Source organism: Dreissena polymorpha, chromosome 8 (assembly GCF_020536995.1).
Source record: "Dreissena polymorpha isolate Duluth1 chromosome 8, UMN_Dpol_1.0, whole genome shotgun sequence".
Lineage (NCBI taxonomy): Eukaryota > Metazoa > Mollusca > Bivalvia > Myida > Dreissenidae > Dreissena > Dreissena polymorpha.
Genome location: NC_068362.1, coordinates 97,975,777 through 98,000,373, shown reverse-complemented (window position 1 = coordinate 98,000,373; position 24,597 = coordinate 97,975,777). Strand labels below are relative to the sequence as shown.

Below are 24,597 nucleotides of genomic sequence, written 5' to 3'. Positions count from 1 at the left end.
CAAGTTCGAACATGGGCCTTGCCAGGTCAAAAACTAGGTCACGGGGTCACTTAGTGCGTTTTAAACATTCAGCATTTTGTCCGCTCTCTGATTCAAGTAGTTTTCATCAGATCTTCATCAAACTTGGTCAGAAGTTGTATCTAGATGATCTTAAGGCCAAGTTCGAACATGGGCCTTGCCGGGTCAAAAACTAGGTCACCGGGTCACCGAGTACGTTTTACACATTGAGCACGGTGTCTGCTCTCTATTTCAAGTAGTTTAAATTCGATCTTCACCACACTTGGTCAGAAGTTGTAACTAGATGATGTGTAGGTCAAGTTTGAACATGGGCCATGCCGGGTCAAAAACTAGGTCACGGGGTCACTAAGTGTGTTTTAAACCTCACCATGTTGTCCGCTCTCTAATTCAAGTAGTTTTTATCCAATCTTCACCAAAATTGGTCAGAAGTTGTATCTTGATAATGTCTAGGGCAAGTTTGAATATGGGTCATGCCGGGTCAAAAACAAGGTCACGGGGTCACTTAGGGCGTTTTAAACATCACAATGTTGTCCGCTCTCTAATTCAAGTAGTTTTCATCCAATCTTCACCAAACTTTGTCAGAAATTGTATCTACATGATGTCTAGTTCAAGTTTGAATATGGGTCATGCCCTGTCAAAAACTAGGTCACGGGGTCACTTAGGGCGTTTTAAACATCACAATGTTGTCCGCTCTCTAATTCAAGTAGTTTTCATCCAATCTTCACCAAACTTGGTCAGAAGTTGTATCTAGATGATGTCTAGTTCAAGTTTGAATATGGGTCATGCCGGGTCAAAAACTAGGTCACAGGGTATCTTAGTGCATTTTAAACCTCACCATGTTGTCCGCTCTCTTATTCAAGTAGTTTTCATCCAATCCTCACCAAACTTGGTCACAAGTTTTATCTAAATGATTTCTAGGACAAGTTTGAACATGGGCCATTCCGGGCCTAAAACTAGGTCACAGGGTCACTTAGTGTGTTTTTTAACATTCAGCTTGGTGTCAGCTCTCTAATTCAAGTAGTTTACATCCAATCTTCACCAAACTTGGTCAGAAGTTTTATGGAGATGATTTTAAGGCCAAGTAAGAACATGGGCCTTTCTGGGTCAAAAACTGGGTCAAGGGGTCACTTAGTGCGTTTTAAAAATTGAGCATGGTGTCGGCTGTTTTTTGTGAAGACGACATGCAAAATAGTATGTGTCAATGCGGCATGTGGGGGTATTCGTCACGTCTGTGACAAAGCTCTAGTTTTGGAGGTTTATTAATATAACCCGGTAGTTTAGATCACAAACAGTGAAAATTATAGCATTACTCCAATCTTTATTCTGGAATGTTTTTTTAACCTACAATTTATTTATTTTTTGTTGAAACTTGACTGAGTGAATGAATAACCCAAACAATTGTCATTGAAATTTAGAGTATCAGATTAATCTTTGCCACCTATAGTATTGTCAAGCTCTTTTAGTATGTACAAATAATTTGTTGTTTAAAAATTGATTTACAAACGACACTTTACTAATTAATAAAGATATTTTTATTATGTTGAAGTTTTGAATAATATTAAAATTTACATGTAATAAATGCACAAGGTTGAAAAGTAACTAGAGCTTTGTCACAGACGTGAAGAATATCCCCACATGCTGCATTGACACAGAATATTTTGCATGTTGTCTTCACAAAAAACAGCGGACACCATGCTTAATGTTGAAAAGCACTAAATGATCCCGTGACCTGATTTTTGACCATGCATGGCCCATGTACGAACTTGACCTACACATCATCTAGATACAACTTCTGACCAAGTGTGGTGAAGATCGGATGAAAACTACTTGAATTAGAGAGCAGACACCATTCTGAATGTGTAAAACGTACTAAGTGACCCCTGTGACCTAGTGTTTGACCTGTTATGACCCATGTTCGAACTTTGCCTAGACATCAGCTAGATACAACTTCTGACCAAGTTTGGTGAAGCTCTGATATACTACTTGAATTAGAGAGCGGACAACATGCTGAATGTTTAAAACGCGGATGAAAACTACTTGAATTAGAGAGCGGACCGACCAACAGACAAGCTCACTCCTATATACCCCCCTAAACTTCGTTTAGTGGGGATATAATAACTGATTCCTGTTCAAAGCCACTTGAGGTCATTTAAAAATCTTTTATTTTTAGGAAATTTGGTTGTATCTGACTATCACAAAGTGCCTGCTAACAAAATTAAATGAGAACATACTTGCATTAACATATATAAAATGAACTTTCATCCAGGTATACATTTGTCCAAATTCACTTTACATAACATTTCTCTTCAGGGGAAGCAGCTTGTGGCCAGTAGCGAGCGTGAAGTGTTTGACAACCTAAAGCTGCCTTACTTTGAACCTCAGGATAGAAACTGCTGATAAATGTTGCCTCTGTGCATCAAAATATAAAGTGTTCTAACACCAAACTCTGCTTATTTTTATTATACAAAGAAGGAAATCAAGTGTTGGCTATTTTGCAATGTTCGTGGTGGTTTCCTAGGTTTTGCAAAATGTTCTGATGAATCCAGGGAAATTGAACAGTGAAATGCACATGCTCAAACATACCGTATCAAAATTTTAAAACCTTGACCTCTTGGATAAATGTGATGTAAACAAAGTTTGATATATTGTGATAAAATATATAATATAATTTATACAAAACTTAAGTTCTTAAAATTTATAACAGTTTTGAGCTTTTTCGTAGCATTATGCATTCACTATAGTTTTGCTTAGTTTGGGGTTATATTAAACTTTTTAATTTATTACTAAATCATTTGACATCATTTGTTTCATTTTTCTTTAGTTTAATTGTGAGCATATTGTTGTAAGGGTTAGATGACATAATTTAAACGTGGGGATCAATTAACGTCATAGAAAGATGTGTATAATTTTGAAAAAATAGTTCTCGTGCAATAACTTTAAATGTGCAGAGAAGGACAAATAAGATCATGTTAGAATCAAAATAATACATTTTATACCATAATTTGCTGGAGAATAACCCACAGCCAGGGGTATAGATGCTTAACATTCCTGATTTAATTCCAACGCATTTATTCTCCTTACTGTTATTCCACAAAAACTATTAACTAAAATTGTGAATTCTTAATAAAGAAATTATTAAGTTGTTGTTTGCTAAATATTTTAATTGTTGGCTCACTATCATCTCATAATGAGCTGTTATATTACATATAACTATTTGACACATACAAGTTTAACAAAATTATTTCAATTATTTTCAGTATTGTTACAAATGAACTTTTTCATTCACATGTCTTACACTTCTATTGACTTCACTGGATGTTTTCCCCAACCTCCGCGCAGAGATTTGATGGGAACCAACATAGCTGAATCAAATTGTATGTGAGTGCAAGGAACGACAAGTCTGCCTGGAGATTGTGTTTTCCCATATGGCCAGTTTCCCATAAAGACAAGTTTACTCGGTCATGTAGGCTAATGAAAGATAGACCAGACATTAGTTTAAGAGGCCACCCATGGTCTTCTCAGCACTGACATCAAATAGGCCTACTACATTTATCTTTGCCTTTTGTGCTGAGTAATTGTTAAGCACCTTATACCCTGCAGAATAGTGTACCATCACACACAGCAAATGAGTGTTCTTGGGTTGGGGTGGAGCTTTATTATTGAACCATGTTACCTGAAAAAAACTAACTTTTAATGCTAGGTTGCCCAGACTGGCGACTATATCTAGCACTTAAGTGGCCCCGCAAAAAAGTGAGTAACCCAAACCTAAGTACACGTCATAATTAGCTTTAAGACTAAATCAGCTCATACTTATTTTCAACAAAACAAAATCAAAAATTAAATTGCTGTTAATCCCTCAATACATTATGCATTTTATAAGCCTGAATCTTTGTGCTGTTTAAAAATAAACAGCGGAAAAACTATTTGGAGCGTTTTAAAAAAGCTTGTTGCTCAGAAGGACTACCATATTTTGAAAATGACCTAAATTATTTGCCCTGGGCGACTGAACAGCCACTAATTTATATCTCCGTGATCACAAATCTCAACATTTTGTAAATTTTACGTTGATTTACATTGGTATGTTAATTGAAATTAAAACAAAGACATGATATTGAATATTATGTTATCTTTAGATAATTATTTGGCACTTCAAACTATTGAAATTCCATCAGTTGCTAGATTGCATCTGACACATGTTTAGTGTAGTACTAAAACAAGTATTGAAGTTCAAGCCTTAATTGTATTAACATATTAATTGTTAATGGACCAGTGTTTAAAGTTGCATGTCCCTATTGTAGGTTTAAGTAATTGTGTGCAGTTTAAGTAATTGTGTGCAAAGTGTTTAAAGTGAAATATGCCTACAAAGATGGCATTATGCATATCAACATAAGCTCAAGGAATCAAAGATCTCAACAAGCGCCGCAAATATTTACTAGATGAGAGACATTATGTGCTTTATGCTATTTTTATTTTTGAAAAGCATAAACAAACATACAATAAGTGCTTATCACATTTCACAATAAATAAAGTGTCAAAAACATAAATTGTTCAGTTTTCCTTCAGGCATAACAAAAGTCCATCTTTTCTAAATTGCAAATACAATCAACTACATGCAATATTATTCAACTTAATACAAAACAGAGCATATATTTTGATGATGTGGCGACATCAGCTGGTTTTGACCAAGGCGAAAAGTACAGCTGCGCCGATGACAGTACTCAGTAGATTGGGACAGGCCCCTGGCCTGGGACCACTAATAGACAAGAGAAAATGTTCATTATATTTGCCTTTATTACAATTTACGGAAAAATGCAATGCCATTATTCAATCAAACATTTAAATACACTAATGAAAAATATAATTGTTGAGCAAATAAAGACAATTTAAATGTACCTACTTCGCCATTTTGCACAGGAAAGTGTCACATGATCAGGTGAACTTTGAGTATCACTGATTGGTCGTCCGGACTTCTGTTCTAGAATTTGATTGGACTACCTTGACCTCGGCTGCAAAAAGGTCAATGTATATATAAAATTACGATAACAAAACTAGATACGACCTACCAAAATTAAGGATGCGGTTTGTACATTTTATACGCAATGGAACGCGATGTATTGGAGTGGAACTTAAGCAAGGAGGAGATATTGTTAACCTTACCGCATCAGATACAGCTTTCCCTGGTGATCTGAGGAGTTACATAGAAAAAGAAAATGCCTTAAAGACCAACTTAAATAGGTAAGATTAATTCGTTGTTGTGTGTGCATGTGTATGAATAGTTCAAGAATTAGGATAGAGAACGCTGGCGCTGGATGAATATATAGCTTATTTGTAATGTCCATCAACATCGAATTCATACATAGCAGTAGCTTAAATTCATATGTTTTGGTAACATGCCAAAGATCTCAATTTAAGTTATCATGAAAACAAAATAGATTAAAATATTCAGTTTTCGCTCGACCTTGACGTTTGATGGGAATATATCTTCACACCGTCACATGTTTACTAGTATTATCTGCATTCAACGTGTCATTTGTAACTAGACCGTCATAACAACGCTTATGTGTACCCGGCCTATATAGAACAACGACCGCATTGCCATCTTCAAAATGTGACATGTCTTTGTGGAAGACTTTCATTAAATCTTATACATAATTATAATAACTAGACGAGTGTAGCGTATGTATATATTAAGTGAAACTATTTTCAATTATGTGAAAACTAATACTGTTGTATGGCTCGCTTAGATATTAATGTCACCTGCAAAGTGTAATCAAATAGAAGATCCGCCTTTATATAACTTTTTTTTCAAGTTTTGACAGAATCATCTGCCCTTATCTTCGACGTATAACACGGTATTATTGAATAACTTAGGAAGACAGGGTACGCTGATTGCTGTCGTCATGCGTATTCGCCGATTTTCGATTTGTTAGTTCAATGTGGATGAATAAATCGAGCCATTCCATTATGATTTTGCATTAATTATATGTGTTTGTGCGTTATGTATACGCCACAGTCCGATGCAGTTACATTTATGCAAAGTATTGTTTAAACGACATTCAGGCATTATTGAATTTCAATATTTCATATATTCGATACATTTTTAGTTTGTTTGTTTTAAATGCTTTATAACTAAACAAGAAAAGGTCGTAACATTAGCCCCCAAAATATTAGTGCTCTTTTTCCATAAAATGACTTACTGCAGTCCGTGTAGACGAAAAAAGCAAAACAAGTGTACGAATTCCGCACAACTTTTTGACAACAGCACGTTGCTCTCACACTTGTATGGAATAGTAACATTTTTTGACAACTTGTATTGTTTCTCAGACTCCTGGGTAGCAATCCCGAAGTGGTGAAGCGACAGGAAGTGACGTTGCTGGCCCCTGTGACGTCATGCGACAAGGTGCTTTGTGTGGGCATGAACTACAAGGACCACTGCGAGGAGCAGAACGCGCCGGTTCCGGTGGAGCCGGTTATCTTCAACAAGTTCCCCAGCTGTATTATCGGTCCCAACGAGACCATGGAATACCCTGCTGAAACTCAGGTAAATCTCTTTGAACGCGCACGTGTAATTATCTTTTCGAGATTTATGAGGTCCTTCCGCACCAAAGCTACATTATATGTGTCCCAGTTCTCCCACCTGATTAACGTACTAGGCTTAGCCGATCAATCAACTATTGCACGTGTATGGGCTCTTGGTTGAATTATTTTGGAAATGATGTGGGTAAAACAAACCCCGGTCGGAGAAATCCTTGTTTTGCGTGTTAAACGAAAGCTAAAACTTAACACATGACTGATACATTTATTAACAACCTAATAAATGAATAAAATGTCTCTAACATATGAATGTACTTTACAAGCATAGTGGTAAGATAAAATTACATACGAATTCATACGATGTATTATTTACCGAATGTTTAGAACATATTAAGAAGGCTAAGACTGAATGCGGAGATTACGCAGAATACAAATGAATACTCGTCGAGAAGAAAGTACACAATGTACGGGCATTCAGCTTAGTGACCTGGGACAACAATAACCGCTACACAATTACGTCTCTACTAACAAATACCACAGCTCCCCAGAAAAAGGCATAGTCGTCTTTGATTAGGCTATAGCCAACTTTCGCGCACAGATTCCACTGATTCCGAGCAATGTTTTATCCAACTTCTACTGTCATTACATGTTTTTGTAATGTTAGATGACTTAAAGTCTTTTCTATTTAGGATATTCCACTAAAAAAAGGCTTACAATTTATTAGAGAATAAAACGTAATAACTTAAAACAAGACACAGTTGTACACTCTATATCCTTCCATAGTTGTAAGGATTGTACTTGTTCATGCAGTGCCTACTGTTAACAGGCATGAGAGGTACACAGTTGGAAGAGTTTGGGCTATGAAGCGTTTGCACAGGCTAACTGGGCCGTCTCGTTATGAATCTGCTATTGACCCGTGTTCCCCTGTAAAACACCACCCATAAACAAAAACATGAACAAACGTCCACTTCGGGTTTAACGATAAAAAGACAAGAAAGGGCAATTAAAACGACGTGTCTAATGGCTATGCTAAATTATTACAAATAATTGTTGAAGAACTATAAGAAAGTTTAAATCAAATGTGAAGCTTGTTTATCTGTTTATGAATAATATTAACATGCAATACTGTAAAGATAAAACATTAACTGCACTCTACGAATACGCGCACATTAGAAAGTAATTTCCGGCCGACAAAAACGCTAAGCCCACGGAAACATACGGATAACGAAACACCTTCACATGTCGGCCTTCAAATTTAATTTTAGCATGTTTTGTTTTACTTCAGTGCTTGGACTGGGAGGTGGAACTCACCATCGTCATTGGAAAGGAAGGAAGAAATATCAAGGTACCTTGGCCGTAGCGTGGGCCAAAACCAATACTTTGATATAGATCGCCATGAATTCATGAATTTAAGAGAACATGCAGGGTTAGATGAAGAGAACTGAAAGAAAAAAATCATGATCAGATTAATGTTCTTTAAAAAGTGTTTCTATATCATACGAGAATTATACTGCGCGATTTCACCTCAGTCGTGAGGTAATTTAACGGTTATCAGTAGATATCAATACCTCAATGCCGTTTGCTGTTGTCTCCTATGCCCGTTATCGCAATGAGGAACTTACAAGGTTTTAGCGAGAGTTTGTTCTCGGACATAAAGAACACTCGACCTGTATGTTTCCAGGGCCGCATGGCCGCCCAGCACGGAAGGTAGAGCGCAGTGGGGTCAATGCGTGGTTCTTGAATGTGATTTCAAGCCCGATTAATTAATCAAATAATCTCATGTGCCATTTATCATCACTCTTCTTAACTGTCCCATGTATGCCTAGCGTCTTGAAAAAGGCCTTGGCAAACAGCGTAGAACCAGATGAGACGCCATGGTCTGCGCTGTTTGCTTAAAGGAATTTCTGTAAGAAATATTCTAAATAAGTATAGAAATGAATATACTTGACATCCCTCATTTTGGAAATAAATTGATCCAATTTAGAAGGATGGGAGAGTCCACCAGGCTTAAATGGGTTAAATTAGATACAATTAGGACAGTTGTCATTTTATTGCATACATCTGCGCACCCAATTGTGATTAACGGTTGTATCCTTATATTTTTTTTCAATGATAATTGTGTGGAAAAAAGTTAATGCAAGCATAAATGTTGTCATTCAGGTGTCTGACGCGATGGATCACGTGTTCGGTTACACGGTGGCCAATGATTTGAGCGCACGTGACTGGCAGCTCACCGCCGGGAAGAACGGAGGTCAGTGGCTACTCGGAAAAGCCATGTTTCAATTCTGTCCCTTGGGGCCCGCGGTTGTGACTCCGGACGAGCTGGGAGGTAACTGTTTTCCTTACGTAGTTTTCCAACCAGCCACCCCTTGTAGCGGTATATCTGAACGTTCTTTCATGAACGATAATACATTTATTTATCATTGCACATATAAGGGTATAGAACGATTCTAAGTAAAGATGCCTAGGAATTGGGCCACAACGCTTGATGTTGTTACGAGGCTTTAGAATGAAAAAGTTGTTTATAGACTGATCAAGAAAGGGTTATGCGAGCAATATCTTGATTCTGCCTTTTTTATTTACAGTATTGTCTAATAGTGAAACATCTGAACCCATAGAGTTAGTTATTAAACGAGCTCCAAAGTGTTTAAAACCATATTCACCATCCACATCGTACGTTTCTGTGCAGATCCTAATTTTCATTTACTAGTCTGTGCGTGGTATCAGAATATTTGGTTTGCATATACAAATGTAGCTATAAACAGTGCATCTGTTAAGTACATACTTTTGCGTGGGTGTACTTTACACATACATTTAATTCAACTGCATGCTCTCTTTTTTGTTGCATGGTGTTGCATATCGTTACCGATATTACGTTCCGTCCACTTTTATCCGATCGGGTAGCAAACTATGAATTGTCTGTAAAATGCTGTGTCATGTGTATTTATATAGTCTGTGCATAGATACATCACCGACTTATATTTGACATTATATTATATTTTATATTATTTGCTCAATTTTCACGCAATTCGCTCTGTTTATGATAACGTAAAAATGTACCAACAACGACTCTCGGAACAAGTTATATATTATTATATTTATATTATAATGTGGGTCGCTGGTGTACAAGAGTGCTGCCAGTAACTAACCATGCAAAGGATTTCACAGACAAGTCACCTCTGCATAAATCATCATAAATAATTAGTATTGTTTACTTAATGCTCAGTTTGTGAATGGACGTCTTTCTGATATTCAATTAATATAACTATTAACCCATCTAAGCCTAGTGGACTGTCCCATCCTTCTAAATTGGATCAATTTATTCCCAAAATTAGGGATGTCTAGTATATTTATTTCTTTATGTAGAATATTTCCTACAGAAATTACTTTAAGCAAACAGCGCAGACCCTGATGAGACACCCATTATGCGGCGTCTCATCTGGGTCTACGCTGTTTGCCAAGGCCTTTTTTTCTAGACGCTGGGCATAAATGGGTTAAATAATTGTTGAAATGATCTTTGTGTCAACGTTTCTTAAAAGCAATGACAGTCTCTTAAAGTGAATGGCGTACACAGCCTTATTCGAATCCATCACGAGGTCATGCCATAAAGGAGTTGAATTTGAATGACTTTTGATCAATTAATCATATGTTTCGGTGAAATCTTACAGATCTCTCACTAATACACTAACAACACTACCATCGTACATCAGGGACGTGATTCACAGAGAGCAAACCAAACACTGTGAGCTAGGCGATTATAAATCCGTTAATGAATGGCTTGTTTCCCCACGTAAGTCAGCGGTAAAATCTTAATGTACTGATCAGAGATAAACGAACGTTTAAATCAGATTTGTAGACTCTTGCCATGGGCAACAGTGCTTCCAGTACATCAAAGTCTTAATTGTTGATTTTGTTTATAGCAGGTTGATGATATTGTAATTGCATTAATACCTGCCTTTAGTTTATTTTTGTGTTATCCGTTTTTTGTGTGGAGCATTATTTTAAAAGTATTAAAATTATTCACATATAATGATAGATGACTTTAAGAGAAATATAGAATTCCATCATCATAACTGTATTAACAGTATTTGCAGAGTTATTGCTCATGGTTTACTAGTATTTCATGTACCAATAATAAATTCATAATATTGAATGAATTAATATAAAACTTGTCAATTGATGCAGAATACATCAACATTTTTGGATTTTCTTATGCAAAGCATAAATCTAAAATTATTGAATGGATTCAAATGCAAATCCATAAAGCACTTAGATTACGTGCAGTAAAAGTACTCATTCTTCAATATTTACAGAGTTATTACCTGGTGTTCGTGTTATTGTGCACTCAATCATTCCATAAACACTGAAGTTGATCAGATTAAACTTACTAGATCTTGAGTGAACATTACTGAATGCAGTGTGTTCGGGGTTATTGTGCTTGGTATTTTTTGTGAAGAGCCCATTTCTATATATTGTAATTATATTGTTCAGATCATAACTAAAAAATCAAATTCAAATGAAGCATTAAACTCATAGAAGACTTTTAGGCTTCTTGGGTTGATAGTGCGTGTGCGTTACAAATTAACATGAAAGACAGAGACTGATCTATAACTACTATCAAATTGTGGACCACATCCAGACATGGTCTGATAAGCTGTGGTCTTATTAATGCTGGCATTTCTGTTTATTTATGTAAATGTTTGATTTACCGTGATATTGCCTTCCAAATACAATACTATAATACACTATTACATGTCGCCGTAGGTTATAAGCGGACCTCCGTGAGTTATATACAGAAAAGACAGTTGAATTGTAAAAAACGGTTTAACAGTTCGTTTTGCGTGACGTATATTTAAAAAGTTGTAAGCATGTTATTCTGTCAACTGATGATACAAAATGTAGTCTGACGTGCATTTGTTACCACTAGTGCCTGTACTAGTTGAGTACATGTGGATAAAATCCAACGTTAACACTTCTTTATGCTTCTTTTCATGATGCTAATTTAGAGTATTTATGTTTTTTTAATGTATCAAAATGTAAGTTTGTTTAAGGGACAACCAGTGAAGTCTGCATGGTTGTTTTCCATCATCGTTTGGCCAACATATATATTTGACATGTTGCGTTTGCTGGATCTTGTTTCTCGTACTCCTACATATAGATATTTATGAAATATGAAATATGTTGTTAGCATGAACATTCTTATTCTCTACGATTACGTACTCTACTGTATTTATTTAATCAAGGATTGTCTTTTCCACTGCATGAACAAATTTAGAACAGCATTGTACGACTTGATGTTGTAAAATTGTTTGTCGAGTTCTTTTGTTGAAATAGTTGACGCAATGATCGGGTTTGTGTCTGCTTGCGTGTGAAAAAGCGAACGTTACTCCGTGCCAAACACAGTTCAAAATAATTTACCACAAATGTTCATCATAATGGACGCCGTGTCCCATATCGTTAATACGGCCCATGTCCATGGCTCGAAAGTATAGGTTGCACCCAGATATCGAATTATAAGTAGAAACGTTTCGTTTATCATTTGCCATTTAACGTTAAAATAACTATCCAAATCTGTTAACCATTTGGAGAAGGCTTGTTTCGCGTAAGCTTAAAGGTCACTGTCACACGTAGACAACGAAGGCCACATTTGAGCATTCAACATCGTGTCCAGGCTGCACTGGCATCATTCATTACGCAATTTTAAAAATGTCAACTATGTGGAGATGACGTATTGCATATAACACCTTTCTTCCTGCTTTAGATGTCTAATTCACATTAAGACGTTTAATATCCAGTTTGGACTATAACTTCCTCATTCATCTTGTAAAATACTTAACATCCAAACTTCACCAAGAAGAGAAGGCTCTTCGCTTGCAAGTCACTGCACCCTTTCCAAGCGGTCAATGTCACTAATATGGGTCGCTTTTTTAACATAACCATTGTGCAGCTCGATACATAATTACAAAAATTCTTGAAGATTTTCTCGACATATTTACGACAAGAAGCTTGCTAAATTTACTATTGGTTGAAATGACATGTGCTTCGCAGTTTTGCTACCATCTAACAAAATCCATAATTCGGTTTTATTTTAAATTCGCATTTTTAAATGCACACAAATCTTTTTTGTGTATTTATGTAAGTGAAAGTTTTATTTACGAAATGTTAGTTGTGTTTAGTCCCCACAATGTATTCGTATTCTGTCAAAATCGCAGCGCTGAGGTCGTTAGGTAAACGGACGTGGCGTACAATTTTCATATCCCTAATAGAAATTGTGCAGGCCACCTTTTTTTATTTTATACCTCTTATTTCAGACCCATACTATAATTATTTCAGCAACAGACTTTCCTGAATACATACCACTTAATTAATAATCTACTGCCGGTATTTGGAAAGATCCTAAAATGAGTCGCAACTGAAGTTCAAATTGAATGAAATCCAGTTTTCTGTTTAAAAATGTGCGGAATAAGATAAATTAAGCAATACTAACGTGTTTAAGACATGTTAATGTTAAAAAAGGTAAACACGAACTTATCTGAGACTTCATGAGTATTTATGACTTTCAAGAACGTCCTGGAGTTTTCTCCACGGTGCTGTGTGACTGCAGGCCCTGGACCCATATTTTCATTCTTGCAGACCCGCACAATCTGGGACTGCGGTGTCGAGTGAATGGCGTCACCAAACAAGAGAGCAACACAAACCAGCTGGTCCACAAGACGCGAGAAATCATCGCCTTCATCTCCAGGTGAATAATCAAGTTTATTTTTGCCTCAATAACAGAACTACGCGTTCATTAAAGGGACTGTCTAACAGTCAAAAGCGTCGTTCGACGCGAATCGATATTTTGGCTAACTACGAGAATTGCTTATATAGCTAAAAAAAATAACTCCGCACTTGACGTGAGCGTGGATGGTCGAGTGGTAAAGTCAGGAGAATTTTTTTTCGAAACTCCATGACTCTAGGGGTCAATGATTCGATCCCTGTGGAGGTTAACGTTTTTTCTTCTTTTTTAAAATTGTATTCTTATTTTTTACTGGAGATTTTTATTTCAAATGTTTAAATTTATCAATATAAAGCATTTAAAGCAGTTAATGACAAGCTTTTATACATGCCAAAATCTGTTGGACAGTCCCTTTAAGTATACACACAAACTATGTTATATTAATCTGCACGTATCAACGATCAACAATTGTCGGATTGTGTTTACATGCGGTATGAATCAACTTGCGGGATAAGTTTGATTTTACTTGAGATTTCGACTACCTCTCTTTTGGCATATTTTTTGGTCAAAATTATAATCATGTACGATTTTTTCTTGAAGGAAAGATTTGTAGAATTGTTCTAATAATATCTTTTTTAACCATAAATGTTAGGTTTAAACACGGACTCTAGATGAGACAATATACGCTCCGTGGTTTAAACTTGTGCTCACATGCACTATAAAACCGTTTCTGAAGCCTCTTTCTTATAACACAGTTTTATGCCATAACTTTTTGATAATTGAAGGAATACTTTTAGTTTTTGACTTTCTTTGCTTTTGAAGTACCCGATACATGCGCGGTTGTTGTTTAACAAGTTTTATTTTATTAGAACTTGCATGGGCTGTACATTTCAGTCAGAACGTAACGCCAATGACGATGATGTTTTATAAGAAAATACTTTAATTTATGCTTGTCAGTTCCTAGTAAGCGATGTTGTTTATTTATAGGTTCATGTGTCTAAAACCAGGAGATCTGATACTCACCGGAACCCCTCCTGGTGTCGGCTGTTTCCGGAAACCACCGGAGTACATGAAGGTAGCCCAATGCGAAATTGCAATATCGAAGTATTTGCGATAATTTTAATCGATTCCCTATGGATATATCATAGATGACTGATGATCGGACGGAAACTTTTAGAACGGCCAGGTCACGTCTTTTACCGTTAGCCTCGTGGTAATAGGTTGCGATAGGTTACTGTTATCGCGGGTGTGTAGTCATATTCCAAACTGCCAATATATTTTATTTGTATAAAACATCAATTTTTCCTGTTGATGCATGATTTTGTTTTGTTGGCTTACTTTAAATAAAAAGTCATGAACAGTTAACACAAGTTTTGCAATAAAAATTACCTCTGTATATCGATGCTGCTATCGATGGTTCAATCACATATATCCCGTGTCATTGCAATTGAGTTGTTTTATTACTTTTGTCATTCTTATTATACATGTATTGGTGCTGAACATAATTATGTGTATACAATACAAGTTAAAATCCATTGTTAATGAAGCAAATAATAGAATACTTGCAATCAACTAGAGTTACACAGGTCATTTAGATAACACATCTGTACGATCTGATGGTCCACTGAACCTTCACAGTCTGTTTAGCTATATCAGCGGAGGGGATTATGTTTTCATCCTATTCAGTTTCTTTCCACCGAACTTTTACAATGATGCTCTAACATAACGAAGGGCCAGTTTAAATCTATAGAATAATTTAAACGTAAAACACGTGCTATACAAACTTTACGTACTTTACCGCAGTTCTAAACGACTTATCTTTTGAACCTATCGTTTTGCCAGATTATTTATTATCCCTCGCCAAAAAGCGTAGGGATGTGGAATTGTGAAGTGTCAGTGAGTGTGTACATGCGTGCGGGCCTGCGCCCGACCACCCGTCACACTATAGATTGTGTGCGAAACTCTCCCTGCATTTTGCATGCGAGCTTCGTCAAACTTTTACAGTCATTATCTCCAATTGATACAGCGCATATTGTCATGGGCTTCCTGTTGTGTTATTTGTGAATGATTTTTTGCCATTTTTATTTAAAATTAGATAAAGAAGCTGGTGTGTGCAATTCCTACTACATTTCGTAAGCGATGTTTTTCAATCTTGTACAGACTCATTATCTCAAAGTATTACAGCTCATATTGTGATGGTTTCGTGGTTATATAATGTTTAAGATTACATATAAAAGCTTCTGTACGCAACTCCTCAACACTGACAGCTTCTCGTATATATACATGTACTATTCATATTAAAAAAACGACTCGTACAGTTTTTAGTTTAATGAAGTTTTACTATCTACAAAATGGTATGTTTCATTACTTTGTTAATCTCAATTGTGTGGTTGCAAATGATTGACACTGCATAGCTTTGTCTATTTTAGTCACTTTTCATGCTTGTGAACTATAGGGTGTTAATAATTTAATACAATTCAAACAATTTAAATGTTCTGAGAATAATGCTTTTGCGCTAACATTTTTCCGTAATTTATGACTTTTCGTAAGTGACTACTGTCGACAAATCTGCTGAGTTCACAATATTATTTTCAATATTTGATAAACATGGAGATTTTTCTTGGAGTCTGGCATACTTGTTTAATAACAATATAATATGCGAACTTCATTTATTGTCGTCAAAATAATATCAGTGTCCTCACTTTTCAATATCTTCTAAATTTTACTTTTTTATGCAATCGTCGCATGATCCAACTTCATCTAATTTTTCTATGCCTTCATTTCAAAAGTGCACATTTTTACTCACGCCTCCTATAATAATACCACGGACCCTAAATTTTAAATCTTCATTGCACATGTTTGCATTTCAAAACGTCTTCAGCGCGGTGACGTGGTAGAAGTCGAGGTAGATGGTATCGGCACAGTGACCACCACGATAGCTTGACCTCACTACGATAGCTTGAAACACCATGTAAGCTCGCCCACCACGATAAAGTGACCACCTTATAGACTGCGATGGACTGTGTCTAGCTTTGCATGGTTGGGTTTTCCTATGACACACAATTAAACCGCCAGCTATGTTTAAGTTAAAATGGCAATACTTATTTTACTAATTCAAGAGTCAGTGTGTTTTTTATTTGATGTGTTTAGCTGTACAATTGTTGAGTTGTTTCTTGTCAAGTCATTGTGCTATTGTTCATGTTTGAATGTTTATTGAAAATTTGAATCGCACTGTAACGTGAAATTATATATTTTATGCTCTTAATGAAGTAGATCAAAACGTTCATTTTATTACATATATATATATATATATATATATATATATATATATATATATATATATATATATATATATATATATATATACTATGCAAAATGAATATTGTCCTAGATTGTTTTATGTTGGCACGTTAATAAAGGATATGTTGTCTAGATAATTAACTCGTTCTTTATTTAATGATAAAACATGAAACATGTAAACGACATACATTGCTATTTCACAATAGCCAGGCACAGTATTGTGCAGACACAACATGGCCTACAGACGTTCTTTTTCGAGAAGTTTATTTGCATTTGAACAGCAGACTTTTTTTTCTAACATTGGAATGTAATTTGCGGAATTGTTTGGCTGTGGTTTTATTAAGAATGTTTTCAGATTAGCGATTCGTTTACAGCTGTATGTGTATTGCCAACTGTTTATGCTTCAAGCCTTTCGCAACTCTGGTCTCAAGTGATATATATTGATCAGCCAAACTAATGATTGTTTAATTGAGCCGTTTTTGAAAGTGTTAATATGATTGTGAGTAATGTTACGGCCGCAAAAATGGGTGGTTTTGCCTGAAGGCGACGGGATGAGTGCGTTATTTGTCTGAACAACAGAGTTGCATGCTCTGAGCTGGCATATGCGTTAACCGATACACCATAGATATTTTTATGACCGCATAGCTTTTTATTTTTTACAGTGCCATTCGATATAAATAGCATACAAAGTGAATTTCGCTGCTACTTTGTATTATTCCATGCCAATTCGCTTATGTTCTGTTGTTTTTCCCCTCGTAATAAACTCGGTTTGTTGAACAGCATCGATAATTGATCGCGACTTTAATGTGCTGGTTAATACATCTCTATACGATAGGTTGTTTTACTCTAACTCCTGAAAATGCGGTTGTTTGAAGCGCAACAATACGTGTTGGCGTTATAGCATAAAGCAACTTCAATCCAGTAATACTTAATATACCGTTACTCTTATTGTTAAATCATCCACAATTAACATCTTAATAATGTAAACATCCACAGGAAACATTTTGTAATGATATACTTACGCTAGCATCTGCAATCCTTTTATTAGCTGAGCACAACGTGCTCATGGTGAGCTTGTGTTATACCTTGATGTCCGCCGGTATGTCCGTGTGTCAACATTTAATTCGAAGGACAATTCGCCTGAACGGGTGTGAAAATGTTTTACGTGGATGTTCCTCAGTGTGTTTGTGTGTGTGCGGGTGTGTGTGTGTGTGTGTGACTGGGGGGAGGGGGTCAGTCCTCTAGTCAGAGGACTAGTCAGTCTAGTCAGTCCAAGGTTTCCTATTTGGTATTTACCATAATCTAGAGGACCTCTACAACATTTGTCTAAATTATGCCTTTAGAGTCAAAACCGGAACCACGTCAAGAGTTACCCGTTTCAAATAGACTTATAAAGAGAACATCTTGCTTTGAATTGACGTATAGAGCAAAGTAACTTCAAAAAGCTTTACAAAAACGAGGATTTGTAAATATTGGTAATCAAAGTCCTGTACTAAGTGCCTTCAACACTTGCCCATGTCGTCAAAAGAGTAACAAACTACAAGTCTCGAGCATTATAACTTTTCTACAGTTTCTAAATTCAACGTTCAATGATCCTCGTGGTAATCTTATTCAGCTTACTGATTCCAGTTCAGATGTATGTATTTTGAGAACAAGGCTTGTACGAGATTAGATGTAAGTATTGTGGGAACTATGCTGTTGCCAGATTAGATGTATGTATTTTGAGAACTAGGCTGGTACCAGATTAGATGTGAGTATTGTGAGGACACGCCTGATACCAGATCAGATGTATGTATTTTGAGAATTAGGCTGGTACCAGCTAAGATGTATGTTTAGTGAGAACTAGGCTGGTACCAGATCAGGTGTATGTATTGTGAAAACTAGACAGGTACCAGATCAGGTGTAAGATTTGTCAGAACTAGGCTGGTATCAGATCAGATGTATGTATTGTGAGAACTAAGCGGGTTCCAGATTATATGTATCTATTGTGAGAACTAGTCTGGTACCAGACCAGATGTATGTATTGTCAGAACTAGGCTGGTACCAGATCAGATGTATGTATTTTATGAACTAGGCTGGTCCCAGATCAGATGTATGTATAGTGAGAACTAGGCTAGTACCGGAGCAGATGTATGTATTTTGAGAACTAGGCTGGTACCAGATAAAATGTTTGTATTGTGAGTTCTTGGCTGGTACCAGATCAGATGTAAGTATTGTGAGAACAAGGCTGGTACCAGATCAGATGTATGTACACTGAGAAATAGGCTGGTACCAGATTAGATGTAAATATTGTGAGAACTAGGCTGGTACCAGATCAGATGGATGAATTGTTAGAACTAGGCTGGTACCAGATCAGATGTAAGTATTGTGAGAACTATGCTGTTACCAGATCAGATGTAAGTATTGTGAGAACTAGGCTGGTACCAGATCAGATGGATGAATTGTTAGAACTAGGCTGGTACCAGATCCGATGTAAGTATTGTGAGAACAAGGCTGGTACCAGATCAGATGTATGTACAGTGAGAACTAGGCTGGTACCAGATTAGATGTTAGTATTGTGAGATCTATGCTGGTACCAGATCAGATGTATGTATTGTGAGAACCAGGCGGGTACCAGATCAGATGTATTTTAAAATCTAGGCTGGTACTTGATCAGATGTCAGTATTGTGAGGACTAGGCTGGTACCAGATCAGATGTTTGTATTGGGAGAACTTGGCTACTACCAGATCAGATGTATTTATTGTGAGAACTAGTCTTGTGCCAGATAAGATGTTTGTATTGTGAGAACTTGATTGGTACCACAGGGGCCAGTCAAAAAAAAGTATATATAAGAAAAAGGAAAAGGGCACCAACGCAATCCTACTACCGGACATGAATTCCAATGCACTGCTACACAATTCATATGTTTATCAACAAAAACTATGCACAGATTTACAGCAAAATAATTATCTTTCAAATGGTACCTCTGTCATTCCATTCGACGCAGTATTAAACTTTCCACATGGCCTCAAACACGTTAAATTGTCCAAAATTCGGTCGATGTAGCTAAGCCTGTCCACTTGTGTTTACACTGGAGGAGTCCTGTTAGGCACGTCATAAGCGATTCCCCGATAAATTGTCTATGTCTCCATATAAAACACACCCAGACTCGTTTTCACACACAATAATTCTTAACGTCAAAAGCAACCATTTGCCGGTGTCAATGTCAATTGTTACCTTACCTTTGAACTTTTTACAATTTCAACCAATCAAATAACGGCGTTCCAAAATCTGCGCGATGCGGTCGGAAAATGGCTGCTTTTGACATTTAGAATTATTGTGTATGAAAACGAGTTGATTTCTTGGCTAATATTCGGAAACCAAGCGAGTTATTGACGTGGTTAGTGTTCCTTATATATATACTCTTTTTTTACTGGCCCCTGTGAGTGGTACCAGGTCAGATGTATGTATTGTGAGAATAGGCTGGTGCCAGATCAGATGTATGTATTGTGAGAACTAGGCTGGTACCAGATCAGATTTATGTATTGTTAGAACTAGGTTGGTACCAGATCAGATGTAAGTATTGTTAGAACTAGGCTGGTACCAGATCAGATGTATGTATTGTGAGACCTAGGCTGGTACTTGATAAGATATATGTATTGTGAGAACTAGTATGGTACCAGCTCATATGTATGTATTGTGAGAACTAGGCTTGTACCAGATCAGATCTATGTATAATGAGAACTAGACAAGATCAGATGTAAGTTTTGTCAGAACTAGTCTGGTACCAGATCAGATTTATGTATTGTGATAACTAGGCTGGTACCAGATCAGGTGTATGTAATATGAGAACTAGGCTGGTACCAGATCAGATATATGTATTGTGAGAACAAGGCTGGTACAATATTAGATGTAAGTATTGTGAGAACTAGGCTGGTACCATCATTTGTATGTATTGTGAAAACTTGGCTGGTATCAGATCAGATGTATGTATTATGAGAAATAGGCTAGTACCAGATCAGATGTACTAGTATGTATTGTGAGAACTAGGCTTGTACCAGATTAGATGTATGTATTGTGAGAACTAGGCTGGTACCAGATCATTTGTATGTATTGTGAGAACTGGCCTTGTGCCAGATCAGATGTATGTATTTGAGAACAAGGCTAGTAACAGATCAGATGTATGTATTGTGATAACTAGGTTGGTACCAGGTAACGTGTATGTATTGTGAGAACTAGGCTGGAACAAGGCAACGTGTATGTATTGTGAGAACTAGGCTGGTACCAGATCAGGTGTATGAATTGTGAGAACTATGTTGGTACCAGATCATATGCATAAATTGTGAGAACTAGGCTTGTGCCAGATCAATTGTTTGTATTGTGCGAACTGGGCAAGCGCCAGATCAATTGTATGTATTGTGAGAACTGGTCTGGAACCAGATCAGATGTATTTATTGTGAGAACTAGGCTAGTACCAGATCAGATGTATGTATTGTGACAACTCGGATGGTACCAGATCAGATGTATGTATTGTGAGATCTAGGCTGGTACCAGATCAGGTGTATGTATTATGAGAACTAGGCTAGGAGCAGATCAGATGTATGTATTTTGAGAACTATGCTGGTACCAGATCAGATGTATGTATTGTGCGAACTAGGCTGTTACCAGATTAGATGTAAGTATTGTGAGGACACGGCTGTTACCAAATCAGATGTTAGTATTGTCAGAACTAGTCTCTGGTACCAGATGAGATGTATGCATAGTGAGAACTAGGCTGGTACCAGATCATATGTATGTATTATGAGAACTAGGCTGGTACCAGATCAGATTTTTGTATTGTGACAAATAGGCTAATACCAGATCAGATGTATGTATTGTAAGGACTAGGCTTGTACCAGATTAGATGTATGTATTGTGGGAACTAGGCTGGTACCAGATCAATTATAGGTATTAGGAGAAATAGGCTAGTACCATATCAGATATAAGTTTTGTCAGATATAGGCTGGTACCGGATCAGATATAAGTATTGGCAGAACTAGCCTGGTACCAGATCATATGTATGTATTGTGGGAACTCTGCTGGTATCAAACCAGATGTATGTGTTGTGAGAACTAGGCTGGTACCAGATCATATGTATGTATTGTGAGAACTAGGCTAGTACTAGATCAGATGTATGTATTGTGAGAACTAGGCTGGTACCTGATCAGATGTATGTATTGTGCGAACAGGGCTGGTACCAGATCAGATGTATGTATTGTGAGAACTAGGCTGGTACCAGATTTGATGTAAGTATTGTGAGAACTAGGTTGATACCAGATCAGATGTATGTATTGTGAGAACTAGGTTAGTACCAGATTAGATGTAAGTATATGTAAGTATTGTGAAGTTAGGCTGGTACATATTCAGATGTAAGTATTATGAGAACTAGGCTGGTACCAGATCAGATGTTTGTATTGTGAGAACTAGGCTAGTACCAGATAAGTTGTATGTATTGTGAGAACTAGGGTAATATCAGATCAAATGTATGTATCGTAAGAACTAGTCTGGTACCAGATCAGACGATAATGCTAAAATTTCGGATGCACAATTGGATTTAGAAAAGGATGTTCAACTGTTGATGCTATTTACATATTGATGTCTGTTGTGCAACATGTTTTATATGAAAATAAACGTTTGTATGCTGTTTACGTCGATTTACTTAAATGTTTTGATAGTATATATCGTAATGCGTTATGGTTAAAAATGTACAAATCTGGTATAAAAGGTAAATTATTAATAATAATTAAGAATATATATGAAACTGTTAAATCTTGTGTTAAGTCGTGTACATCATACTCTGAATACTTAAGTTTTGCTGTCGGTCTAAGACAAGGAGAGGTACTGTCCCCGATTCTTTTTTCACTGTTTGTAGAAGATTTGGAACTTTTTTTACAAGATAGCAACCTGTCTGGCTTAAATATAGACGACATAACCTTTATTTTATTGTCATTTGCAGATGACATGGCCATTTTAGGCAAATCGCCAGAAGAATGAACCATCTAGATAAACTTTACCAGTATTGTAATTCATGGGGGCTCAATGTGAATACTTCAAAAACAAAAATAACGGGGTTTCGCAAAAGGGGTAAAATTCGAGATAATAAAAAATGGACATATAATGGACAAAATATAGAAATCGTCGATAATTTCAATTATCTCGGCACTGTTATTAACTACACTGGTAGTTTCACTTTAAATCAAGAACATTTGGTTAGAAAAGCTCTAAAGGCGATGCATATTTTACTCTATAAATGTAAGCAGTAAAGCTTAAGTTAAGCCAAAATTATTTTGTCAGTTGTTTGATTCTTTTGTTGGGTCTATTTGTTGCTATGCATCTGAAATATGGGGTTTTAATAAATCAAAAGAAATCGAACGCATTCATTTAAAATTTTGCAAAAGATTGTTGAATGTAAATATAAATACATGTAATGCTGTAGTATATGGTGAGTTAGGCAGATACCCGTTGTATGTGAAAAGATATGTACGAATTGTTAAATATTGGTTAAAAATTGTTAACAGTAAAAATATTATTATACAAACTGTATATATCCAAGCATTGAATGATTGTATTAAAGGATGCAAAAATTGGGTTGCAAATGTTAAAAAATTGTTAAATGAATACGGATTTTCCCATGTGTTTGAAACTGCAAATACAACTAATAGTAGTTCTTTTGTATGTGAATTTAAATGCAGACTTATTGACACCGCTAAGCAGGAATGGTTTGGAAATATGAATAGAAATTCTGTTCTAGATATGTATAGAATTTTTCAAACCTCTCTTGAATATGATAACTACTTGGATTTATTGCCTAAAAACCTACGTGTATACTTTGATAAATTAAGGGCTTCGGCCCACCCGTTGAGAATTCAGACCGGAAGGTACTCACGCAACAATATCCCTCCCTTGTGAGAAACAGTATTGTCTTTGTTGTAATCAACGGGACATAGAGGATGAATTCCATTTTATTTGTTTTTTTTTGCATGCTTTCGTTTACTACGTCAAAAATACATTAAACGTATTTATTACATGAACCCATCTGTTGTAAAGTTTCATTATTTATTAACATCAACATGTAAATTTGAAATTATTAATGTATGTAAATATGTTAAGGAAGCCTTAACTATACGAAATTCTATTATGAATACCACTAATTGACTTAATAGTTTTTTTCTTATTAAGTTCCCATAAATATCTGTCACTTTTTTGCATTGATATTATGTGAAATAATTGTTCTTCTGTTTTTGTACTTTCTGCAAAAATTATACAATATATACCATACCCAAATTAAACGTAATAATTTATCCTTCCTGCCTTTAAAAAAGTATGTTTCTTCTTTTCAAAATCGTAGTTTTTTCTCTGTTCATATTTTGTTTTGAAATTTCAATGAATTTACACATTGAATTTATAAATATATATATAATATTGTATCATTGATTTTGTCAAAATTATTATATTTTGACACGTTACATTGTTTAATTTATAAATATATGCATTAAAGACGATGTACATATGTATAAGTCTGAATAAACTGTCTGTTCTGTTCTATGTATTGTGAGAACTGGTCTGGTACCAGATAAGATGTATTTATTGTGAGAACTAGGCTGGTACCAGATCAGATGTATGTATTCTGACAACTAGGATGGTACCAGATCATTTGTATGTATAGTGCGAACTAGGCTGGTACCATATTAGATGTAAGTATTGTGAGAACTAGGCTGGTACCAGATTAGACGTATGTATTGTGAAAACTAGGCCGGTACCAGATCAGGTGTATGCATTGTGAGAACAAGGCAAGTACCAGATCATTAGTATGTATTTTGAGACCTAGACTGGTACCAGATCAGATGTATGTATTGTGAGAACTAGGCTTTTACCAGATTAGATGAAAGTATTGTGAAAACACGGCTGTTACCAGATCAGATGTAAGTATTGTCAGAACTAGTCTGGTACCAGATCAGATGTATGTATTATGAGAACTAGGCTGGTACCAGATCAGATTTTTGTAATG

At 36.0% G+C, this 24,597-nt stretch overlaps 2 protein-coding genes and 1 long non-coding RNA gene across 6 annotated transcripts in view; 2 read left to right on the top strand and 1 right to left on the bottom strand.

Moving 5' to 3' along the window:
- The window catches only part of LOC127841441 (DNA-directed DNA/RNA polymerase mu-like), a 43,172-nt gene extending 39,043 nt beyond the window's left edge, over positions 1–4,129 (top strand). For all 3 annotated transcript variants that reach the window (XM_052370267.1, XM_052370268.1, XM_052370266.1), the window contains exon 10: positions 2,329–4,129. In XM_052370267.1, coding sequence (XP_052226227.1) covers positions 2,329–2,415 — 87 coding nt within the window. In that variant the 3' untranslated portion in view covers positions 2,416–4,129. The remainder of the gene's footprint in view (positions 1–2,328) is intronic.
- A 335-nt stretch (positions 4,130–4,464) lies between these two features.
- On the bottom strand, positions 4,465–4,986 carry LOC127841454 (uncharacterized). The gene is made up of 2 exons (XR_008030992.1): positions 4,916–4,986; positions 4,465–4,771 (listed from the first exon to the last, which is right to left on the bottom strand). It is a non-coding gene; the product is annotated as an uncharacterized LOC127841454 (long non-coding RNA).
- Positions 4,987–5,042: 56 nt separating this feature from the next.
- On the top strand, positions 5,043–24,131 carry LOC127841447 (fumarylacetoacetate hydrolase domain-containing protein 2-like). Of its 2 annotated transcripts, XM_052370276.1 has the most exons (8): positions 5,043–5,253; positions 6,343–6,559; positions 7,838–7,897; positions 8,713–8,881; positions 13,186–13,294; positions 14,258–14,345; positions 15,366–15,402; positions 16,152–24,131. In XM_052370276.1, the coding sequence occupies exons 1-8, from the start codon at positions 5,093–5,095 to the stop codon at positions 16,157–16,159; spliced, it is 849 nt and encodes a 282-aa protein (XP_052226236.1). In that variant the 5' UTR covers positions 5,043–5,092; the 3' UTR covers positions 16,160–24,131. The 2 variants fall into 2 exon arrangements, with proteins under 2 accessions (XP_052226236.1, XP_052226235.1); XM_052370275.1 differs by lacking the exon at positions 15,366–15,402 and having other exon boundaries at positions 5,045–5,253.
- Positions 24,132–24,597: the final 466 nt, after the last annotated feature.